The sequence below is a fragment of the Pelobates fuscus genome, chromosome 6, assembly GCF_036172605.1.
Source record: "Pelobates fuscus isolate aPelFus1 chromosome 6, aPelFus1.pri, whole genome shotgun sequence".
NCBI lineage: Eukaryota > Metazoa > Chordata > Amphibia > Anura > Pelobatidae > Pelobates > Pelobates fuscus.
The window spans coordinates 222,234,612-222,253,841 of record NC_086322.1 but is presented as its reverse complement, the minus strand read 5'-3'; the positions used below and the strand labels follow the sequence as shown (position 1 = coordinate 222,253,841).

The window sequence follows — 19,230 nt, the reverse complement described above, 5'->3', positions numbered from 1 at the left end:
GTATCAAGAATGGCTAGTCACTAAGGCACTCCACACTTCCTGAATCTGAAATTTCAGAAGCCAGATGCCGCCAGGTGTGGAGCCGAGATCAGCGCTGGAGGCAACTTTGGGGAAAACCTGGTTGTAAATGGTAATGCGCACAGGATCTTCTGGCACCATAACAACTTCATTTAGATGAAGTTGTTTTTGTGCCTGTAGTATTCCTTTAACAGTTTTACTGGACACTCTTTCATTAAAATATTACATTATTTGTGCAGAACAGTTCACACAGCTGCACATTGAAATTAGCACATCAGGGGAGAATATACCTGGTTTTAAACGTCCATCCACACCTGCTGGTCCACCAGGAGTGATCGAGTTAATAAATAATCCAAGATCTAGTTTCCCTGTGGTTTCTCCTCCCACAATTTGAAATCCTGGAATAAATCAATAAAAAAAATATTTCAAGGGGCTTTAATGCAATTTTATACCTGCAATCAATTACAATTTTACTTACGTCCAGGATCTTCATTAATCATAGTAGTTTAATGTGACATTACCAGTAAGGTGAATGAACCAGTTGAAGTGGAAAAAAGGCCAACTGCTTCTTATGAGATACAATGTTACTCCATCTGAACAAATTTGTGTAGCTTGAACTACTATAGATTTATCATGGTGGAATTAAGGAATTAAAATATATTTTCACACGTAGTGGACATGGCTCAGACACTTAAAGGAATTCTATAGTTTTAGGAATAAAAAGTTGTATTCCCTCCCTCGTGGCACATAAAGGGTTAAAAAAAAAAATTAACCCTCTATTTACTTAGGCCTGCCCCATAGGAAAGCACTGACTCAATGCCCTCCTATGTGGGTTTCATTGATGCTGGATGTCCTCATGCAGAGTGTGACATCCATCGTCATTCAGGTGACCCAGAGTCTAGTAAACTCCCGGAAGCGTCTCTTGTGGCTGTCTGGTTAAAACAGAAATGTTTTACATTGCAGGACTAAAGGGGACAGGGACACAGCATCCAGACCACTTCAATGAGATGAAGTGATCTGGGTGCCTATAGTGTTCCTTTCACAGTAGAGCATAATGATAAACATAGGTCCTTGGCCATTTCTATTATCCGATGTAATATATTTATTTGCATGCTATGTAAGTTAAGAATGTATTGTTCTATTAGTGAGATTTAGACATGTGTTAGAATGTAGAGAATATAAATGGGGTATATTCACTTAATGCTAAATTGTAGCAAATGTAAATCAAATGAACAAAGGGCCCAGATGGCTGTTCGTCTATCCCTATACATACACATGTAAGAAACAAGCAACACAAACACACACACAGCTCAACATTTCCACTTACCACTAGCGACTTAAAATGTAGCCCTTCGTAGTAATTTCACCCCTAGAGAGTATACTATGGCTGTCAGTGGAAAGTAACTTCTAAGGCCTAGCTAGTAGCAGATGACTACTTAGAGTATACAGGGTGACATTGGGCAAAGCAGTGTGGGTCACTCGGGATATATTGCAAACAAAGTTGGGATTGGGGAAAAATCCCCATGAAAACATGAGATTTACCTCTTTCAAGTGTCAAAGTAACTCTTCTATCAAGAAAATAAGGTCAACCTTATGTGCCTTATGTGTCAATATTACATATTCAGTGGTCTGGATATTTAGGAACCCAGTCATGTATTAGACAGTTATTTCACAAACTAATAACAAAATCTTTTTCTGCTGCACCATTCACCAGCACGGGAAGGGTGAATGCTTATTGCCTAGAGAAAGTGCCAACAGTGAATGTACGTAAGGTGCATTCACAACCAAAGTGCATCCTTTGAGCTTTCAGCGTTACTGATAACACTGCAAGATCTATTGTTGGGCATGCATGACTGAGTCACACATGTACAATGCAATATTCCATGACCCCTAGGGAAGGTGTGGAAAGTACCACCAAAAAGAAGAAGGTATTGTGAAAAAGAAGAAGGTATTGTGAAAAAGAAGAAGGTATTGTGAAAAAGAAGAAGGTATTGTGAAAAAGAAGAAGGTATTGTGAAAAAGAAGAAGGTATTGTGAAAAAGAAAAAAATGTATTTACTTGCTTTTTCAACCTGCAGAGTGAGACAACTGCCTCAATCAAAGCATTTGAATGAAACAGTTGTCTCTTTAAATTATTGGTTCCTCTGAAATAAATTAATTCCTGTACATGTAATCATTTCTGGATTATAAATGAAGATGTGTGAGGATTTATGGTCTAATTTCGTTTTACAATGTAAATGAAAGTAAAATGATTTGGTGAGTGAAGGGGTTAACTTCTCTAACATTCCTAAGGTATTGCTATTAAACCTGTGTAGTTCCAGCCCTAAAAAAAATGTTTGTAGGTAAATCTATTTAATGTACATGCATGGTTTTTCATAATGTACTTGGAGGGTGAGGCGAACAACCAAATATTGCAATTTGCACACTTTTTACTCCACAAAGTTAGTTTCCACTTGTTTATTAGTTTATAGAATACACCTTGTTTAAGGAAGTGACTTACCAAGATCATACTTTGGATCTTTTTTAAGCTTCACCAGCGTGATTTCCCTTTCAAGAGAAGATGCCGCACTCATTTTGCTGTGCAGTAATTCTAGCAGAACGAAAGAATGACAAACATTTTGAATACAATCATTTGAGAAGTACTAACAATCTAACATGGTTTGCCTTTTATTTCTAATCATCCAGCTTCCTTATCTACAGATCTCGTATAATGTTTGATTACAAAACATAATGGAAAACAAGAATTCTGGAATATGCAGGCTGTCTCCTCGGCATGCCACGAAGGAGTGTTGGCTGCGGCAATAGCTCGGACATATCCTTTGGTGTAAATAGAAGCTCAGCACGGAAAGTTTCCCACTTACCTTTCCTCTATTTGCCAACAAAGGGTAGTACTTGGAACTTGCTTGTATAGAAAATGTAATATGTCTCCGGAGCCATATAAGAAGCTCTTGGCATGAAATAGGTTGCCTAGCACTGCTATATAACAACCTTTGAAGAAAGCTCTGCTAGTTAAACAGCCTCCCAATTCTTTCACATGATAAATGCATGTCTCCTGAGTAAATTATATTTACAAATCTATAACCAGTGGAAACTTGATCTCGTGAAATTTAATATATGATGTAATAAACAAAAAGGGTTTCTAGCGCTTCTAACAGTCTTAGTAGGCCGCTAGGATAACCCAGACCAGAGTATTTTCCTTCTGGCAGTGCATATGTAAAATAGGAGGACAGGAAGCACAATATAGTGTAGTATGTTCTTAAATTCAGTGAAGAAAAATATACGCAATTATGGGTAATTGGAGCTTCTAATCAGTTCCAAGTACTATACAATACTGGTGCAATGGAGTCTTAGCAGGGGTGTTTCAGGTTCGAGAGGGAGTGTTAAGGAATTCCACCATGGATAGCAGCACATCACTGATGTATAAAAGAATAAAAACAGCCACTATTGCTCACTGATAAGAACAATATTAAAATAAAAGAAGAGATACTCACAAAGAGAGAGCAAAAATTAGATTTTGCTCAATCAAAGTTGCATAGGTGGTATAATCCCCAACAAGGATATTGCAGGAGTCCTCAAGGTAAAATCTTCTAAAACAGTCAGGAGGGTCCAGTGTAGATAAAAAGTATACACTATTTATTACAAATAAAAATACTCTTAAAATACACTTGACATGTTTTGCCAAATAATAGGCTTTGAGAAATATTTCTGAAATAAAATATATTTTATTTTTATATTGTTCTCATCAGTGAGCACTAGTGGCTGTTTTTATTCTTGTATACATCGGTGATCTGCTGCTATCGATGCTGGGATTCCTTTACATTTCCTCTAGATCCTGGAACATCCCCTGCCAAGACTTCATTGCACCAGTATTGTATACTACTTGGAGCTGATTAGAAGCTCCAACTAACGGTTAATTCATTTCTATACTTTTCTTCACAGAATATAAGAACATACCACACTATATTGTGCTTCCTGTCCTCTTATTTTACATATGCACTGATAATTGTCTAGAATGGAGGGAATCCGCAAGGCGTTGCAACTCCTCTATCATCTTATAGCATTAATATATGCTGTGTCTACATTCTGTACAGTGTAATAATTATGAAAGTTAGATTTTCTAAATTCAGGTTTCCAATTCTTGGTTGCTGGATAGAAAAGATTAAGCTGGTTTATTATAATTTATTTAATATTATTAAGCATCAAAAATAAAAAAAAGATATTTGCAAACAGTGGCGTACACACAATCAATGGGGCCCCGGTGCGAAACTGATCCATTGGGCCCCCCTCCCACAATTGAGACACACATACATACATACAGACAAACACACACACACACAGAAAGACACACACATACATACAGACAGACATACACACACAAGACAACACATACATACAAACAGACAGGCACACATACAGACACACGCACGCACAAACAGACACATATACACACACACACACACTCACACACACACACACACACATATATATATATATATATATATACACACAAAATATTTTAGTCACCCTCCTGTTTCCTACCTTTTAGGTGGAGGAGGGTGACATTCTCTGGGGTGCAGTGGTGGCTCAGGCTGGTGGGAGTCAGAGTTCCGACTGACTCCCTCCTCTGCTTCCTCCCGCGCGGGCTCTGTATGATTGCTGGGAGGAGTGACCGGGGCAGTCACTTCCTCCCAGCAGTGATGTCATCACAGGGGGCCCGGCCGAGCTGTTAAAGCGCCCAGCGCTGACTGGGCCCCCTGAAAATCCATCTCCATCGGGTGGCCCTAACAGCATGGTTTGCTGCACGGGCCGTAAACCTTGCCGGCTGGTACCCGTTGCAGGGGTCCGCACGGTGGCCGGGCCCCCAGGAGTGATGGGCCCGGTCGCAGCTGCGACTCCTATATGTACGCCAGTGTTTGCAAAGAAGTTAATGATAACGGTCAACTTAGTCTTTCATGCTCCTGAGGGCCATATAATGAATGCCATTGGTTTGTGTATTTGGAATATTCAGATCTCAAGATGTACATGGAAATAAATGACAAGTTAAATATATCATAATTATTAATGTGTTTTTATTATTGCTTGTGTCCATTAATACTCATCCCAAAAGGTGTGTGTGTGTAGGGCTTTTAAAACCTACTGTACTGGTTTGATTCTGTCCAACAATGATATGTTAGTTACTTTGTATATAGCGCTATGGAATTTTGCTGGCGCTATATAAATAATAAAATAATACAGCACTGTGGAATTTGATGGTACTTTCCAAACAAATGACAATAGAAAAAGGTGATTTTTTAGCACCATCTAGTGGAAGTTGTTGGTATACACAAACCTGACCCGACACCACTACACAGACAGTTAATAGAGATCCAGCAATCCATCTCTCTGCAGCTGTGGAACCTGCATGCCTCTCCCAGGATTCAGATATATTTTTCTACGATATACATTGTTTGTTGTTTACAGCTATATATTCCTCTCTCACTCAAGGAGTTTAACCCCTCTGCTGCTATAGGGGTAACTGCACTTCCTGCAGCATCATTGGGGTGTCACTAACCAGCTCGGGAACTAGAGCTCCAGTCTGGCTAATGTCAATGCTGTGTAACGCTCATTGCACAGAATTAATTAATTGGTTAAGACGCTCTCAGCCAATGAATGGCGATGGCCATGGTTTCAGATTTCTGTGGCTCCTATGAAGCTGGTAGCATGTCACTGGACCACCAGGGAGCATCGGAGCCCGGCAGAGACCCAGGTAAAAGGGGCAAACAACTAGCTTTTTAATAATGTTGGAATCATGTGTAAATATAATATAACATTAATGCCATCTTATGCATCATATTTTTGTTTGGGATTTTTATTCAGTGAGCATTACGGGTTTATTCACTGAACAATGAACTGCGTTGAACTTAAATCTAAATTGCAAAATCCAGACCTAGGTTTTGTAATTCGATTTTCTATTCACTGCAACAAGTTCTTTAACAACCCCAAAATGTAAAATTAAAACCAAAGTAGCAAAACTTCAGACAAAATAGTGAGGACCCTATTTCAATGTGAGCAATATTGGCCTTAAATTTAGCAAGATCATTTTACAATTCACTGTTTAGTAAATGAATCCATTTGGGTGTGTTAGCCAAAGAAAATAAAAAGATTTTTTTTTTTCGTTCAGCTCATTTAAACAAACATTTCACATCTGTACCTAATTTGACCTGAAAATCATAATAATTTAAAGAAAACAGCACACCCGGCATTAGTGAGGGGCCCAAGCTGTAACAGAGCTGCTGTCATTCAGAAGGTAGATGTCGACTTTTATATGATACCAGATAATAACAAAGCCGCTACCTGGGGCCCATGGACAAGTGAGGGGGTTCAGGCATGCGGACCTGACAGTAGTAACCACTTGTATTACTGGAAGTCATCATTGAATTTTTAGTGTTAACAGCGGCTCTGAGTGCGTCCTGTAAGTCCCAGCACTCTATTACTTTGCTTTGCCACAATTGAAAACATGGGGCCACACTGCTCTATTCTTGTATTGCTTTTCCCAGGATTCCATTCCCACCCTCAGATAAGTATTCTTATTCTCTTGCAGTTCTATCACCCCAACTCCAACAATTTACAATCATTAGAAGGCATTCCTCCATCAGGCTCCTTTTAAAGAGCTAAACAGTAGTGTGAATGTTTCAGTGGGTTTTACAGCATTTTTTAAAGAAATGTATTTGCATCAGTTAAACTCCACTTACCACTTTAATAATTATGGAATATTTTGTATGTGTCCAGTCCTCTAGTCTAATTGGCAATATTGTAGGGCTGTGATGATAGGAAATCACTAAGAAAGGTAAAGAGGGGAGTTGGAGAGAGGCTGGTGGGAAAGGAAAAAAAAAAAGACTAAAAAGGAGTGGAAGGACTAAGTAATTATTCAAAAAAGGAGGTACAAAGATATAGTGTGGGATGTGGACGGGCTTAGGGAAATGGAGGGTGATGAGGACAGAGGTAATGCTGTACTGAAAGGGAATAAAAGAAAAAAGTGAAGAAGGTATCAAAAGCTTGAAATGGCTTGTAGGATAGGCACAGAAACATGCTTAGAGGATGTATGTGAAAAACTATAGGGGGCCTAGGAAGTCCTGCACACACACACATACATATTTACACAGATTACAATGTTAATGGGAAAATGCATGGTAGCTTACCATTTCCTTTATAGAGGATGGGTGACGACGGACTTCCCAGACTGTGCATACTGACACCTAAAGAATGAAAAATCAAATAATTTCACATAATGTATTTAAATTCTGCACCCTAGCCCTCTCCTGATTTGTATGGTTTATATTTGAAATACACAACATTAAAAGAACACTAAAACGTTGGGAATACAAATGTGTATTTCAAATGCTTTAGTGTTCCTGTCCCTAGGTCTGGCGATGCCATCTTGCCATCTGGGCAGAAAAAAGGTTTTTTAAATAGATTTTCAGTTACCTTATTTTCAGGGCCCTGGGCTCTCTCCTCTCCTCCCAAGGCATTATGGCATGGCCTCCTCTGGAGTTGGTCTAATCCAATGCTCCTCACAAAGCAGCAAAGAGGGGACTCAATGCGCAGGGAATCGAAGCTGCACATGAGCAAATTTGAAGCTGCACATGAGCAAAAACATGTGACCGAATTTTTACTCCGTTACAGCAGAAGGAAGCACCTCTAGTGCCTGCCAGCATAACAGACTTTGGGGTTGTGCTAAATCCTGCAATCTAAATATTCTCAATAAAACTGCAATGTTTTCTATTGCAGGGTTTAAAGTACTGGACCACAGCACCTAGACCACTTCATTGAAGTATAGTGGCCTGGGCAACTTTGATGGCTCTTTAATAACAGTTAATATAAGGTGATATTTATTCTGTCACAACACCAAACATTCTAACAGTAGAGTAGACATGTTTATAATTTTGTTACACCTCCAACATACACGGACACACTTTTTAATTATATTCTAACATCCTCTCCTTACATTTCTCAAGTAAGGAGGTAGAGAGGGAAGGGGAGACAGGAACTGAAGAGCTGTGCTCAAGTCAGCACAACCTTGCCCTCTGTTCCCGCTTTTTACTTTACCCATTACATAGACAGGAGCCAAAATATGACGTCACATTGAGACACCCTTAGCCTATTTCACTGTTGTATTGCGGTTGGTGAAGTTATTGACTGTGAAAGAGCAGCTACATTATGGTACTCATACCAGCAAAGCCCCTCAAAGTGTGGGTTTCTAAGCAATATACCAATATCCACTCACCTAAACCAAAGGGCAGGTCTGCTATTAATTTTATGAAAAGGTATAAGAAGAGATCATATTGGCGAGGGTGAAAATGTACGCAACCACAGGCCCAATCCACAATGGTCACACTTGAAGACATCAGCTCAGTACTAAATCAATACGTCGCTGAAAGAATGCGGCTTCTTTTTAAGCTATATTTTCGTGTCACTCACAAAAGGGAGAACTTCAGTAAATGAGTCAATTGAATAAACCAAAACGTTAACTGCTATACAACTGACCTACAACATAGGCATGTCCACTGTCATCCATAGATGATGAATCTGACTCTGGCTTCCTCAGGTCAAGACTCCGGTTTAGTCCAGTGAAGGATTTTGATCTGAACAGTGCAATAAAAGGGAAAACATATGATTAAAGAAGAAAAAAAGCAATGATTGTATCTATCCATAATGATAATAGAGTATGTATGTTCGTAATGTGCCAAACCTACTCATTTATCTTTCCATATCTAGTTTCTGATTCGTTATCTGACTTGGCCACTTGATGAAAAGATGCTTTACTCATCAGCTCCTCCAAGGTATTGGGTGGGTTGTCCATTCTAGTATGAAGCATTCTCTGTCTCGGTGACAGAGAAACCTGACTTAAGTCATGATAAGATTTGCTTATGATGCGAGGTCTGTCTTCCCAGGGGCCCTTAGCCTTTCTCTCCCTTGGTCCATTGCCAAGATGGGTTTGGAGTGTTGACAAGTCTGAGCATGAAAGTCTTTTCAGAAGGTCGGGTTGGATGGATACAGGTCGAACAGCCATCCGATTCATTGTGCTGCTAGCTAGGCTGGTTGTACTGATAGCCCGAGCCATACTGTATCCGCGAAGAGATTCCGCTTGGATGTTCATACTCCTTAGTGAAGCTCTTTCTGTGGATGAACAATAGATCATATCACAAAACTGGCCCTTCCGCTTACAGAATAGGGTCACAGAATTATTGTTAGTTTGTTTGAAAAACAAATACACTAAGCAATCATGTATTTTTAGGATTAAAAAACTGTGCGCTCTGCCTACTGATGAATCTTCTTTTCAGCTGGTTTAAGCCCCTTATCCCAGCACTCAGTGGCTGAGTATAGTTTTGAGCAAAGCAAGGGATTAAGACATGCTCAGGTAGGAATTAAACTTTAATTGCTTGCAAAATTGCATGGTGTCCTCCTGGGTGCACTTCTAGCATGTTTATCTCTATGACACTAAAGAAGAATAGATTTACATGGACACAGGAACCTGAGCGAGCTGAAGCTCAGGCAAACGTCTCAGAAAGAACAAGGAAATCCCTGAAGTATATTTCTGCCTACAGGGAGTTCATCAGTGACACGCATCTGGCATTTTCCTACACACAACGTGTAAGGGTCACATATGTTTGGTCCTTTAAATCATCATCCCACAAAGCCAATTATATATCTATCATTCATTCTAATGTGTGGGGGTTGGATGAGTTATTAATGCTAGAATATCCCTTTTGTAGGAACACTGCTATATGTGCTAGTATGGTAAGGACATAAGCTAACAGAAGGGACAGAAAATGAAGACAGATAGAAATGTGTATTACCAAATGTTAACAAAACCTCCAAATAAACAAAAACAAAGGGGGCATAATAAAGTCTATAAGCAGCAAGTAAGGATTCAAGAAGTACCGAGGTTGTTATACAAAACAGCAGCGGGAACATAAAGGACAACACAATTCGAATTACAAGCCAGGGCGGAACTAGAAAATTGAGAAATTAGAGCGATCAATGTGTTTTGTGCCAATTATAGGGTTTCCAAAATGCATAGGTTTACATGTGCACAATTACTGCATGCCTGCACACGCTGCCAGTATGGTGGTGAGTGAGATTATTATATAATAATGAATAAAGTTGGCACAAAAGTTGGCACTCCATTGCAATTGCTGCAGAGGTAAAGTGTCACCAGCAAGTAGCATATCTGGGAGTCAAGTAAAAAGATATGTTAAAATTAGGGCCAATCTCCAATGTGACACTATAAATTTCCCCAAAACACAGCAAAGATATAAATGTGGGGAATTGCTCTACTTGGCTGTCTAGCAGATTTCAATCAAGAGTGTTTACACTAGTGGCTCAAACATTGTCTGTGAAATTAACCATGAAAATCAAACATATTTAGGAAATATCACAAATGTAAATATATCCAGCAGAAATGGTTAAATGAAAACTGGCAAAATTCTGATAACCTGATCAGCCTACTACAAATAAATACTTGTGTTTAGCGATCTTGGATACTTCAACTGCGGTTAAAGTTAATGTCAGCATGCTTAATTTGGCACAGTCTAGTTTTATTACCGCAATTTACTGCTTGCAAAAAGTAACTGAAATCCTAAACACATGAGGCAATTTCACAATGGAAACTAATAATTTAACGAATACATGAGTTAAGTTTCTTTAGTTTCACTAGTTGTGTGGAAGTTATTATGACTATAGACTGTAAGCTTGTCCTATAGACTGTAAGCTCTTTTGAGCAGGGTCCTCTTCAACCAATCGTTCCTGTACATTTTCTTGTAATTGTCCTATTTATAGTTAAATCCCCCTCTCATAATATTGTAAAGCGCTACAGAATCTGTTGGCGCTATATAAATGGCATTAATAATAATAATGATTAGAAAAAAATAAATTTAAGTGGTTCCCCCCCATTTGTTATTTTATTTTATTCTTTAATAGTATTGTGATATCATACAAATAGGGTATTGAAAGAAAGCCCTACAAGTCCTTAAAAAAAACTAAAATAAAAACCTGTATATCTTATGGATGGGTACACTAGATCAAACCCAAAGAAAAAAGGACAGCCACTAAATGAGAGCATTTAGGAAAAGGATCAGTAATGAAGGGGTTAAGAAAAAGCACTAGAATAAATAGACATAATAAATTTAACAATTTAAGATGAACACAAGGATATTTTTCCGTTTCAGCAGGTGGTGTAAGTTGCAGGCCTGGCTCCATTTCCACTGGAATAAATCCACTCGGCAACATACCAATGTCCTGATTTTCCTGACTGCTCTGCCTGGCTCTCATTTGTAGCTGGAACTTGTGCTGAGAAGAGCAGAGGTGGAGGAGATATTGGCAGGTCTTGCTGCTGTCTGTCTGAAAAACATGCTTGATGCTGTCTGATGTGTTCTGCAAACTTATCTTCTTCTTCTAGAGAGAGAAAAGAAAAAGGAATCTCTCAATTCAAGGAGTTTGAAATAGTGAGCCGTCATAGAGCACATTGATTGGATGTTCTGAACAATATAGTCACAAGCTGCCTGCAAGTTCAGCCTATGGACTAGGTGACCTGCCCTGACATTCAGCGCCCCCATGCTCTGCATGTAGACACTGAATTTTCCTCATAGAGATGCATTGATTCAATGCATCTCTATGAGGAGGTTCTGATTGGCCAAAACAGCATTTGGCTCTGCCCCATGCCGATTATAGCCAATCCAATTCTTTCCCTATGGGAAAGGATTGAATTGGCTAAAAATCCCCCATGTTGATGGTGTCACAAAGGGGGCGGAGCCAGCGATGGTGTACTTGCGCGGCACTGGAAATAAGGTGAGTTTTAAACTTTTATAGGGGGTGTAAGGGGAGGAAAGCCACCTAAATGGTGGGTTAAACACTGTAGGATCAGAAATACATGTTTGTGTTCCTGACCCTATAGTGTTCCTTTAATTAAAACTAGTAAGTCAAAGTGGCTAGAAGCATACAAACCTCTATGATGGCTTCAAGCAAATATGGTATTAATAAGCTGCTAGTGAAGGTTTAAAAAGTGTGTAATGGAACTTTCTTTCATTGATGTGAGCCTTTGATTTAAAAGAAAAAATAAAAAAAAAATGTTAGTAACCACTGTCAGGGCTCAAAGAAGTCCTGCGCCACCAGACTAGACACTCACTGCTGCAAGTATGAAGGGACACAATGGGTGAATTGCTATTTTTCAGGGCTAAATTTTCACTACCATTTGCTAGTAGGCGAGTGGAAATGTGAAGCCCTAGTCTGGTTATTGCCATCTGTCGGTATCTAGGATCCCTAATTGATTTGACCATTACTACTGCAATGACACACAACCCTCTGGGGTATAGTCACTCCATTCCAAAATGTTTTGTACTTTGAATAACCAAATTGGAGAATGTTATCACAAATCAATTTTAGCCTAAAGTCAGCCATTTTACCTAACTACAATTTGGAGTTTAGTGAATAACTCCCCTCTGGCCAGAATATAATTATGTAGATTGTTCTACAAAATTTATTTTTCTTTTTTATTTAAGTTGCTTTAAATTTTTTATGGCTTTATTATAAGTAAAAGATTTGTATATAAGAGCATTCACACAAACACAAAGAAAGCTAAGTCTATAGCCATAGCAATGCCATCTAATTGGTCAAAAGTAGGTTTAATAAACAAATGGAGTGCCTGTATCCAATTACAAGAAAAGCTTTAATAAGGTTTTGTTTTTAGCTAAACCTACAAATACTTGATGGCTTGCAAAAACACGTGGGAATGAAATGCTTTACTGAATAAACAAACCAACCAATGTGTTGCCAATTAACTGCATGAATTCAATATTAAGTCCTGGGATAGTATCCATTTTGTTTGAACTGGAAACCATAAATTAAGGGATAAGAGTACAGATTATTAGGCAGCTAATCACTGACTGGCTGATCACTTGACAAACGTGAGGTAACCTATTCACAGGTTTTTAAAGTGGCTGTGTCATCATATTACAAACAGCTCTATACCAGACCCAAAGTCTTTTAGCAGTGATGTCAGTCGGTCATGTGTTTTCATGATCAAAACAATTAAAAAAAAAAAAAAAAACACCACAAATTTAAGACCAAGACAAATGAGTCAGCAGAAAACGTGTGTTTTCATTCTGCTCAAAGCAGAAATAAAACTGGCATTAACACACAGTATTAAAACTCGCTGTTCCAGGGTTAAGTGTCAGTATTGCGTAGTACGGAAAAAATGCTAATGATATACTATTCAGTTTCTGCACAGAACTCAAATCTTTACAGGTTTTTGCTGAAACTATCCGGGGAGCTTAAACTCTGGCACTTTAGGAAGAAAAGCTTATTTTTTTTCTTCCGTAAATTAGTTTACAAAGGTTTTGCTTCAAATATGATTTGGCAGTTAAACCCCAGAGAGGATTGTCTGAGGGGTGTGCAGAACATAAGGAGAACAAAACACCACGGGATTAGTAGTTCAGAAACAGCTGGTTTATTAAATGCAGCAATGTGGTGAAATATTTGTGGATGAATCCATTGCCTGCAGAAAGAAATGTAAAAGAATTCATACAAACGCAGGACACCAGAAGATTACCGATCTAGGAAAGCAAAAGATAAACACACAGCAACAAACTAACTCCATAAACAATAAATGGCCGCCAAAATGTTACTTGCCCAAATTGAGCCTTTTCAGTTTTGGTTATCTGACTTGTATTTGCACTATTGTTTCGCATTCACCCAGTACTCTCTGATCTTATGTTTGCAAAGTCAGCTATCCACAAACAGCAATCAAATCTCCTAATTTTTTTTATTCCAAACCCACTGCTAAATACCAGGGGGAAAGGACTGCTAAACCTAAGCCCTCATAGCCCTGTCTAGAAATCTTCTTACCCTACATCGGTATCCCAATCCTAAATTCAAACGAAAAACAGAGTAGTTTACTAAAGGGAGAATTGTCAGTAATTCAAAGGGGATTAAAACAATAGGGCCAAAATAGCCAATTTAGAAAAAATTCTCCAAGCTACTACGGTGTTGAGTTTGGGTATTTTGCCAGTCGTTGATGGGGTTGCTTGTCATCTAGTTTAGTTTTGCCTCCGTACTATACGGGGGACTGCTTGTATGTAATGTAAATATTGTATTACAGGATAAGAGCATATGAATATTACCACAAGTGAGACTGGAGAAACGTACAAATAATTATTTTTTTTTTTTTCTATGAAGCAACGGTGTTTCATTTTACATTACATGCGCACTTTAAAGAAAGAATGAAAGGGAAAGAAATACAAAACAAAACAAACACATTTATTAACATATTGTTGTGTAACTGTTCTTCCCAGAACTGTACATGTTTAGAATAACTTCGATTACAATAAGAGTTATTGAATTTTAAGAAATAGTGCTAAGCAATGCAAGATAGGTCAACATTCACACTGTGGATCAATATATCACAATGCCGTTCCAGCAGTGAGTGCAGACTCTTCACGAATACTTTACAGTTGTGGATCTTACTCGGGAGAATCACTGGTATGATGGGTAGTCACTCTTCCCATAATTCAAACAACGTGAGCCAAATCCATTTCCTAGCTCATTACATGTGTGAGAGAGCACAATTGTCTACTGATTTATTTTAGATTTTCTCAATTACTTACAATCGCATCCTCGGACATATATATTCAAAAGGCCATAACTGGGAAAACACTATGATGAAAAGCATAAATCCCTTGTTTGCACTCTACATACCCTGCTACAGCTCTACTGGTACTATTTTGGAAACCTACGCTGAGTAACTGATTTTGAGTGGGTTCGAAATACTGTCACGTCCCAGAGGCCTAGTGAAGAGCAGTTAAAGCTGATCAGAGCACCTCTGAAATCTATCAACATGCTGTGATCAAGGGCAACATTTAACCATAAAGGGTAGAATGTTATGGATCATCAGATCTACATAAAATAATAAAAAAATAAAAACAAATAAGATTTTATATGTGTCGGTGATGTACCTTATATTTGTATAAATAAATAAAATAAGCACAAACCTGGATATCTGTGACTGGTTTTAGGACATTCAAGTTTTCAACTTTCTTGAATTGCAATTATACATGTAAACAACACCTCATACAACAGATGAATTATTTTAACAGTGCCCTTACAATTCAGAGAAATAATTTAATATTAAAGGACCACTATAGGCAGTGGCACCCAGACCACTTCAGCTCAATGAAGTGGTCTTTGTGCCAGGTCCCCCTAGTTTTAACCCTGCAGCTGAAAACATAGTAGTTTCAGAGAAACTGCTATGTTTACACTGCAGGGTTAATCCAGCCTCTAGTGGCTGTCTCCCTGACAGCCACTAGAGGGCGCTTCCGCGATTTACACTGAGTAAATCGCACTTATTTAAAGCTGGACGTCCTCATGGAATCCAGCGTCAAATAAGATCCCCATAGGGGATTACTCCAATGAGTATTGCTTTCCTATGGTGGGCTTGAATGCCAGTGCGCCTCTAGCCGCGCATGTGCATTCGGCGTCACTCGGGAGCGGACGTCCGGGAGCGAGAAGAGCTCAACAGCGTCAAGGGAGGGGGGCTCTCCGAGAGCAGATAGTGCCAGGAAAACAGGATTTGCTGTACTTGACAAATTTAGCACTGTAGATAATAGCTGTCCATTACAAAAAAAAAGGTTCTTAAAAGGACACTGTAGGCACCCAGACCACTTCATCTCATTGAAGTGGTCTGGGAGCAAACTCCCATCACCCTTAACCCTGAGAATGTAATTATTGCATAATTTATAAATTTATAATTACCTGCTAGAGCTAACTTTTGATCGCCTAAACGATGCTGGACATACTCACGCGATGCATGAGAGCTTCCAGCATCACCGGAATGCCCATAGGAAAGCATTATTCCATCTAATTTCCTAATTAGGTCTCCCAAGCCAGTGGACGGTGGTGGGGGAGTAGTGTTTGTGGAGCTAAGCCAGCACCAAGGGATGTCGGCGCTGGATCCAGGTAAGTGACAGAAGGGGTCATTAACCCCTTCAGCACCACGGGGAGGCTTGACAAAGGGGGAAGCTATAGTGCCAGGAAAACTAGTTAGTTTTCCTGGCACCACAGTTTCCCTTTAAATAATACTGTAACAAGGTCCACTGCCATCCACTGAGTGATTAATGAACTTGTGTCAGGAAAGGCATGTTTGGTATCCAAGATACAATACATGATACCAATTGTTCAGCTGATCAAGCTCAAGTTTTCTGTTCCTAAGAACAAGGAGCTATAAAAAAAAACAAAACATATGATTATCTGTCACTAGGTGAATACGGGAGTGCACCACATTGTATAAACATTGCAGTGGAGTTAATAGAATTGAAAAGAACAAATAAAAGAAAGAAAGAGAGTAAGAATACCTAATAATATGAGAGAAGAGACCTTGTACCCTCCATCACCAGGGCATTTGAAAGTGTTTTCATGGCATTTTCCATTGATCCCTTATCCCAAACTGCCCCACTGCATTATGCGTTTATCAAGTGTTCACATGGAGTCACGTATGGAGATATGTTTTACCTCAACAGTTTTTTGGAAAGGAATTTGTTTTGGATTTCAGCTTTTAAAACAAAATAACCCAACTGTGACAATTGTCCAATCCAGATACCAATCAACTAGATTTCAACTTTGGCGATTATTGAGAAGCAGTTTACTAGATAAAGCTATTAGTTTTGGACTGTGTGTATAAACCGTATTGTTCTTTGTAGCACTTAATGTTATGTTGCTACAGAAAGCAGAATCAACCTATGAGTTCTAGCACTAGAAGCACACGACCAGAAGTGCGCCAAAAACAATCATGGCTATTCAGAAAACATTTTCAAAATTAAATTCCGAATTGTGAAAATGGAATAGAAATAGTCAAACTGTGACTATAGCTTGCAACATTTAGGTAAAAAAAATAATATAATAATTATTATATAATGATAAGAGACAAGTAGGCATGGCTATCCAGGGCTGGCACAACAAGCTAGTACATAGGGGGGATTTTCAGCACTGAAGACTTGTATCCTATGTGTTAAGCCTACATGATTGTATGCCGATGAGTATATCTCTGTACATGTGTAGGGCAAAATGAGGGGTTATGAGGGAGTGTGTGTATCTGACATTACACCTTGAATTACATTTAGAATGCAACAGCTGGGCAACATTTGTTTTTGATGTCACCATCTGCCACTGACAATGCTAAACTATCTAGGTGTTAATTAGATTACAGCTTTAATGTGTATTTTCTAAAAACCGACTCTTTTCTAAAAGCACGTTTTGAAAGCCGTGGGTTAGCTGCAATGTGAAACCTCATTTATATGTAAACCATGAAGAGAATATGAATCGTACACATGACTTATTTACAAGCTATATAAATTCATATACAGAATGATAACACAGACCGGATTCCGCTATCCTTGAATCATACGTACCGTAAAAGAGATCTTTTTTGTTTCCCTCCACGGGAATCTGAGGACTGGAGTCCGGGTCCCATTATGGAGCTCAAAGATAAGCACTCCTTTAGGACACACTCCAAGGAGGATACCAGTCTGAGATTTCTTCTCAGGATGCACTCGATGGAAGTGTACTCCATATTCTTGCAGCCTCTGGCACACCTATCGAATTAGAAACTAGGTTAATGAAAGGATTTAAAATACTCTATATGTATCGTGTTATTTCAGCATTAGATCCGGTTTATTTTAATTTTAAAAACTTTTCACACACACACGCGCGCACACATACACTTTTCCAATCTGATTTAAAGAACCCCAAGTGAGGTGGTGTGATTACTTTTAAGAATTCAAGCTCAGCTTCCATCTCTGAAGCTCCGGAGTAGGTACTGTGCAGTCTAGGCAACTCTTCTTTCAGATAGGAGAGATCCAGTTTCTCTATTACTCTAGGAGGCAAGTAATGTTCTAACCTAAAGTAGGCCATACTGTGAACCTATTATGAAAAGAGACAAACATCATCTGAGAAACATAACACTGATTACTAGAAAACAAAGTAATTTAGAGTTCACCGAATGTGTCTGCCAGCATCCCGCATGGAATGTCTCCTGTGTAGAACCAGGGGTGTAGAGATTATTTTTTATTCTTACTGTATGATACATGATTACAAAGGAAATCTTTATAAGTAAAGAAGAATTTTGGCCAATTACAGTGGAGCTTTACAGAGAAGAGTGTGGAGAACATATATGTGTTATTAAATTTACACAGAATCTAGATTATCATGTTTACTAATCTCAATGACTTCTGTATCATACACTGGTGATGTCAATAGGCAGATTGACCTCATCAGTAACACATTGTGTCAAGAATAGCTAAATTGTAATTATATTTGAACTTTTGAAACAACTAATTAAAGCCTTATCAAGGTGTAATGAACACAATATTTATTGTTATATTATGTATCATTTCGGGTGGCCTACCTAGATGACAAAGCAGCCTAGAACAAGGATGTATATACCTCCTGGGAAACAAACTCAGAGGCAGGACTAAATATTTATCAGTCCGTATACAGTATCCCCTGATACTATTTATCATAGTAACATGTGGAAAGTATAATAGTAACATATGGGAAGTGTTAAGTATTGTATTGTTGCTATTAAAAGTTAGGAAGTTTAAATATCCATTAAAATATATAGTATACAAGTATTATGAGGGATACACCATAAAAATGGATAGAAGATTGAAAGTGTAATGTAATGGATACATGCATAAAAATATATGGCATATTAGGAACATATCCATATAAAATATATGACATCAAATGGATAGGAAAGATGTCACAAAAAAATAAAATAAATAACAAAATAAAAAAAAAAAAATTCTTACATCGGGCTGGTAGTCTCCATATTCTGCCTGAAGTGCCAGAGATGCCAATAACAACGATGTTTCATCATCACAGTGCAGTCTCTCCTCCAAGATGTCTTTCCTCTGCTGTAGATAGTACTGGTGGCAGGTAAGACTGTGTCTGACAGAAAAGATAAAGTCATCATGCCTCCTTGCATTCAAATTCAACATAAAATAACTTATTCCTTTCAGTGTCAAGGTTTAAGCTGCCAAACCCAACACCATAAGGAGGTATCCATATCTTGATTACAAAAGAAAGGATATCATAGAATTGTAATCTTCAAAATGAAGCACTGAACAGGCAAAGTAACTGTTAAAGAAAATTGAGTTTGGTTGCAGGGCACTATGTGTGGCTGTAC

The 19,230-nt window shown here is 38.5% G+C and overlaps 1 protein-coding gene across 4 annotated transcripts in view; it reads right to left on the bottom strand.

Moving 5' to 3' along the window:
- Window positions 1-19,230, bottom strand: part of PTPN13 (protein tyrosine phosphatase non-receptor type 13) — a 264,870-nt gene that overhangs the window by 49,302 nt on the left and 196,338 nt on the right. For all 4 annotated transcript variants that reach the window (XM_063458775.1, XM_063458777.1, XM_063458776.1 and 1 more), the window contains exons 15-23: window positions 18,854-18,992; window positions 17,811-17,963; window positions 17,453-17,635; window positions 11,288-11,450; window positions 8,750-9,173; window positions 8,541-8,638; window positions 7,196-7,252; window positions 2,518-2,607; window positions 309-416 (exon numbers count right to left, since the gene is read on the bottom strand). In XM_063458775.1, the coding sequence (XP_063314845.1) occupies window positions 309-416; window positions 2,518-2,607; window positions 7,196-7,252; window positions 8,541-8,638; window positions 8,750-9,173; window positions 11,288-11,450; window positions 17,453-17,635; window positions 17,811-17,963; window positions 18,854-18,992 (1,415 nt within the window). The remainder of the gene's footprint in view (window positions 1-308; window positions 417-2,517; window positions 2,608-7,195; window positions 7,253-8,540; window positions 8,639-8,749; window positions 9,174-11,287; window positions 11,451-17,452; window positions 17,636-17,810; window positions 17,964-18,853; window positions 18,993-19,230) is intronic.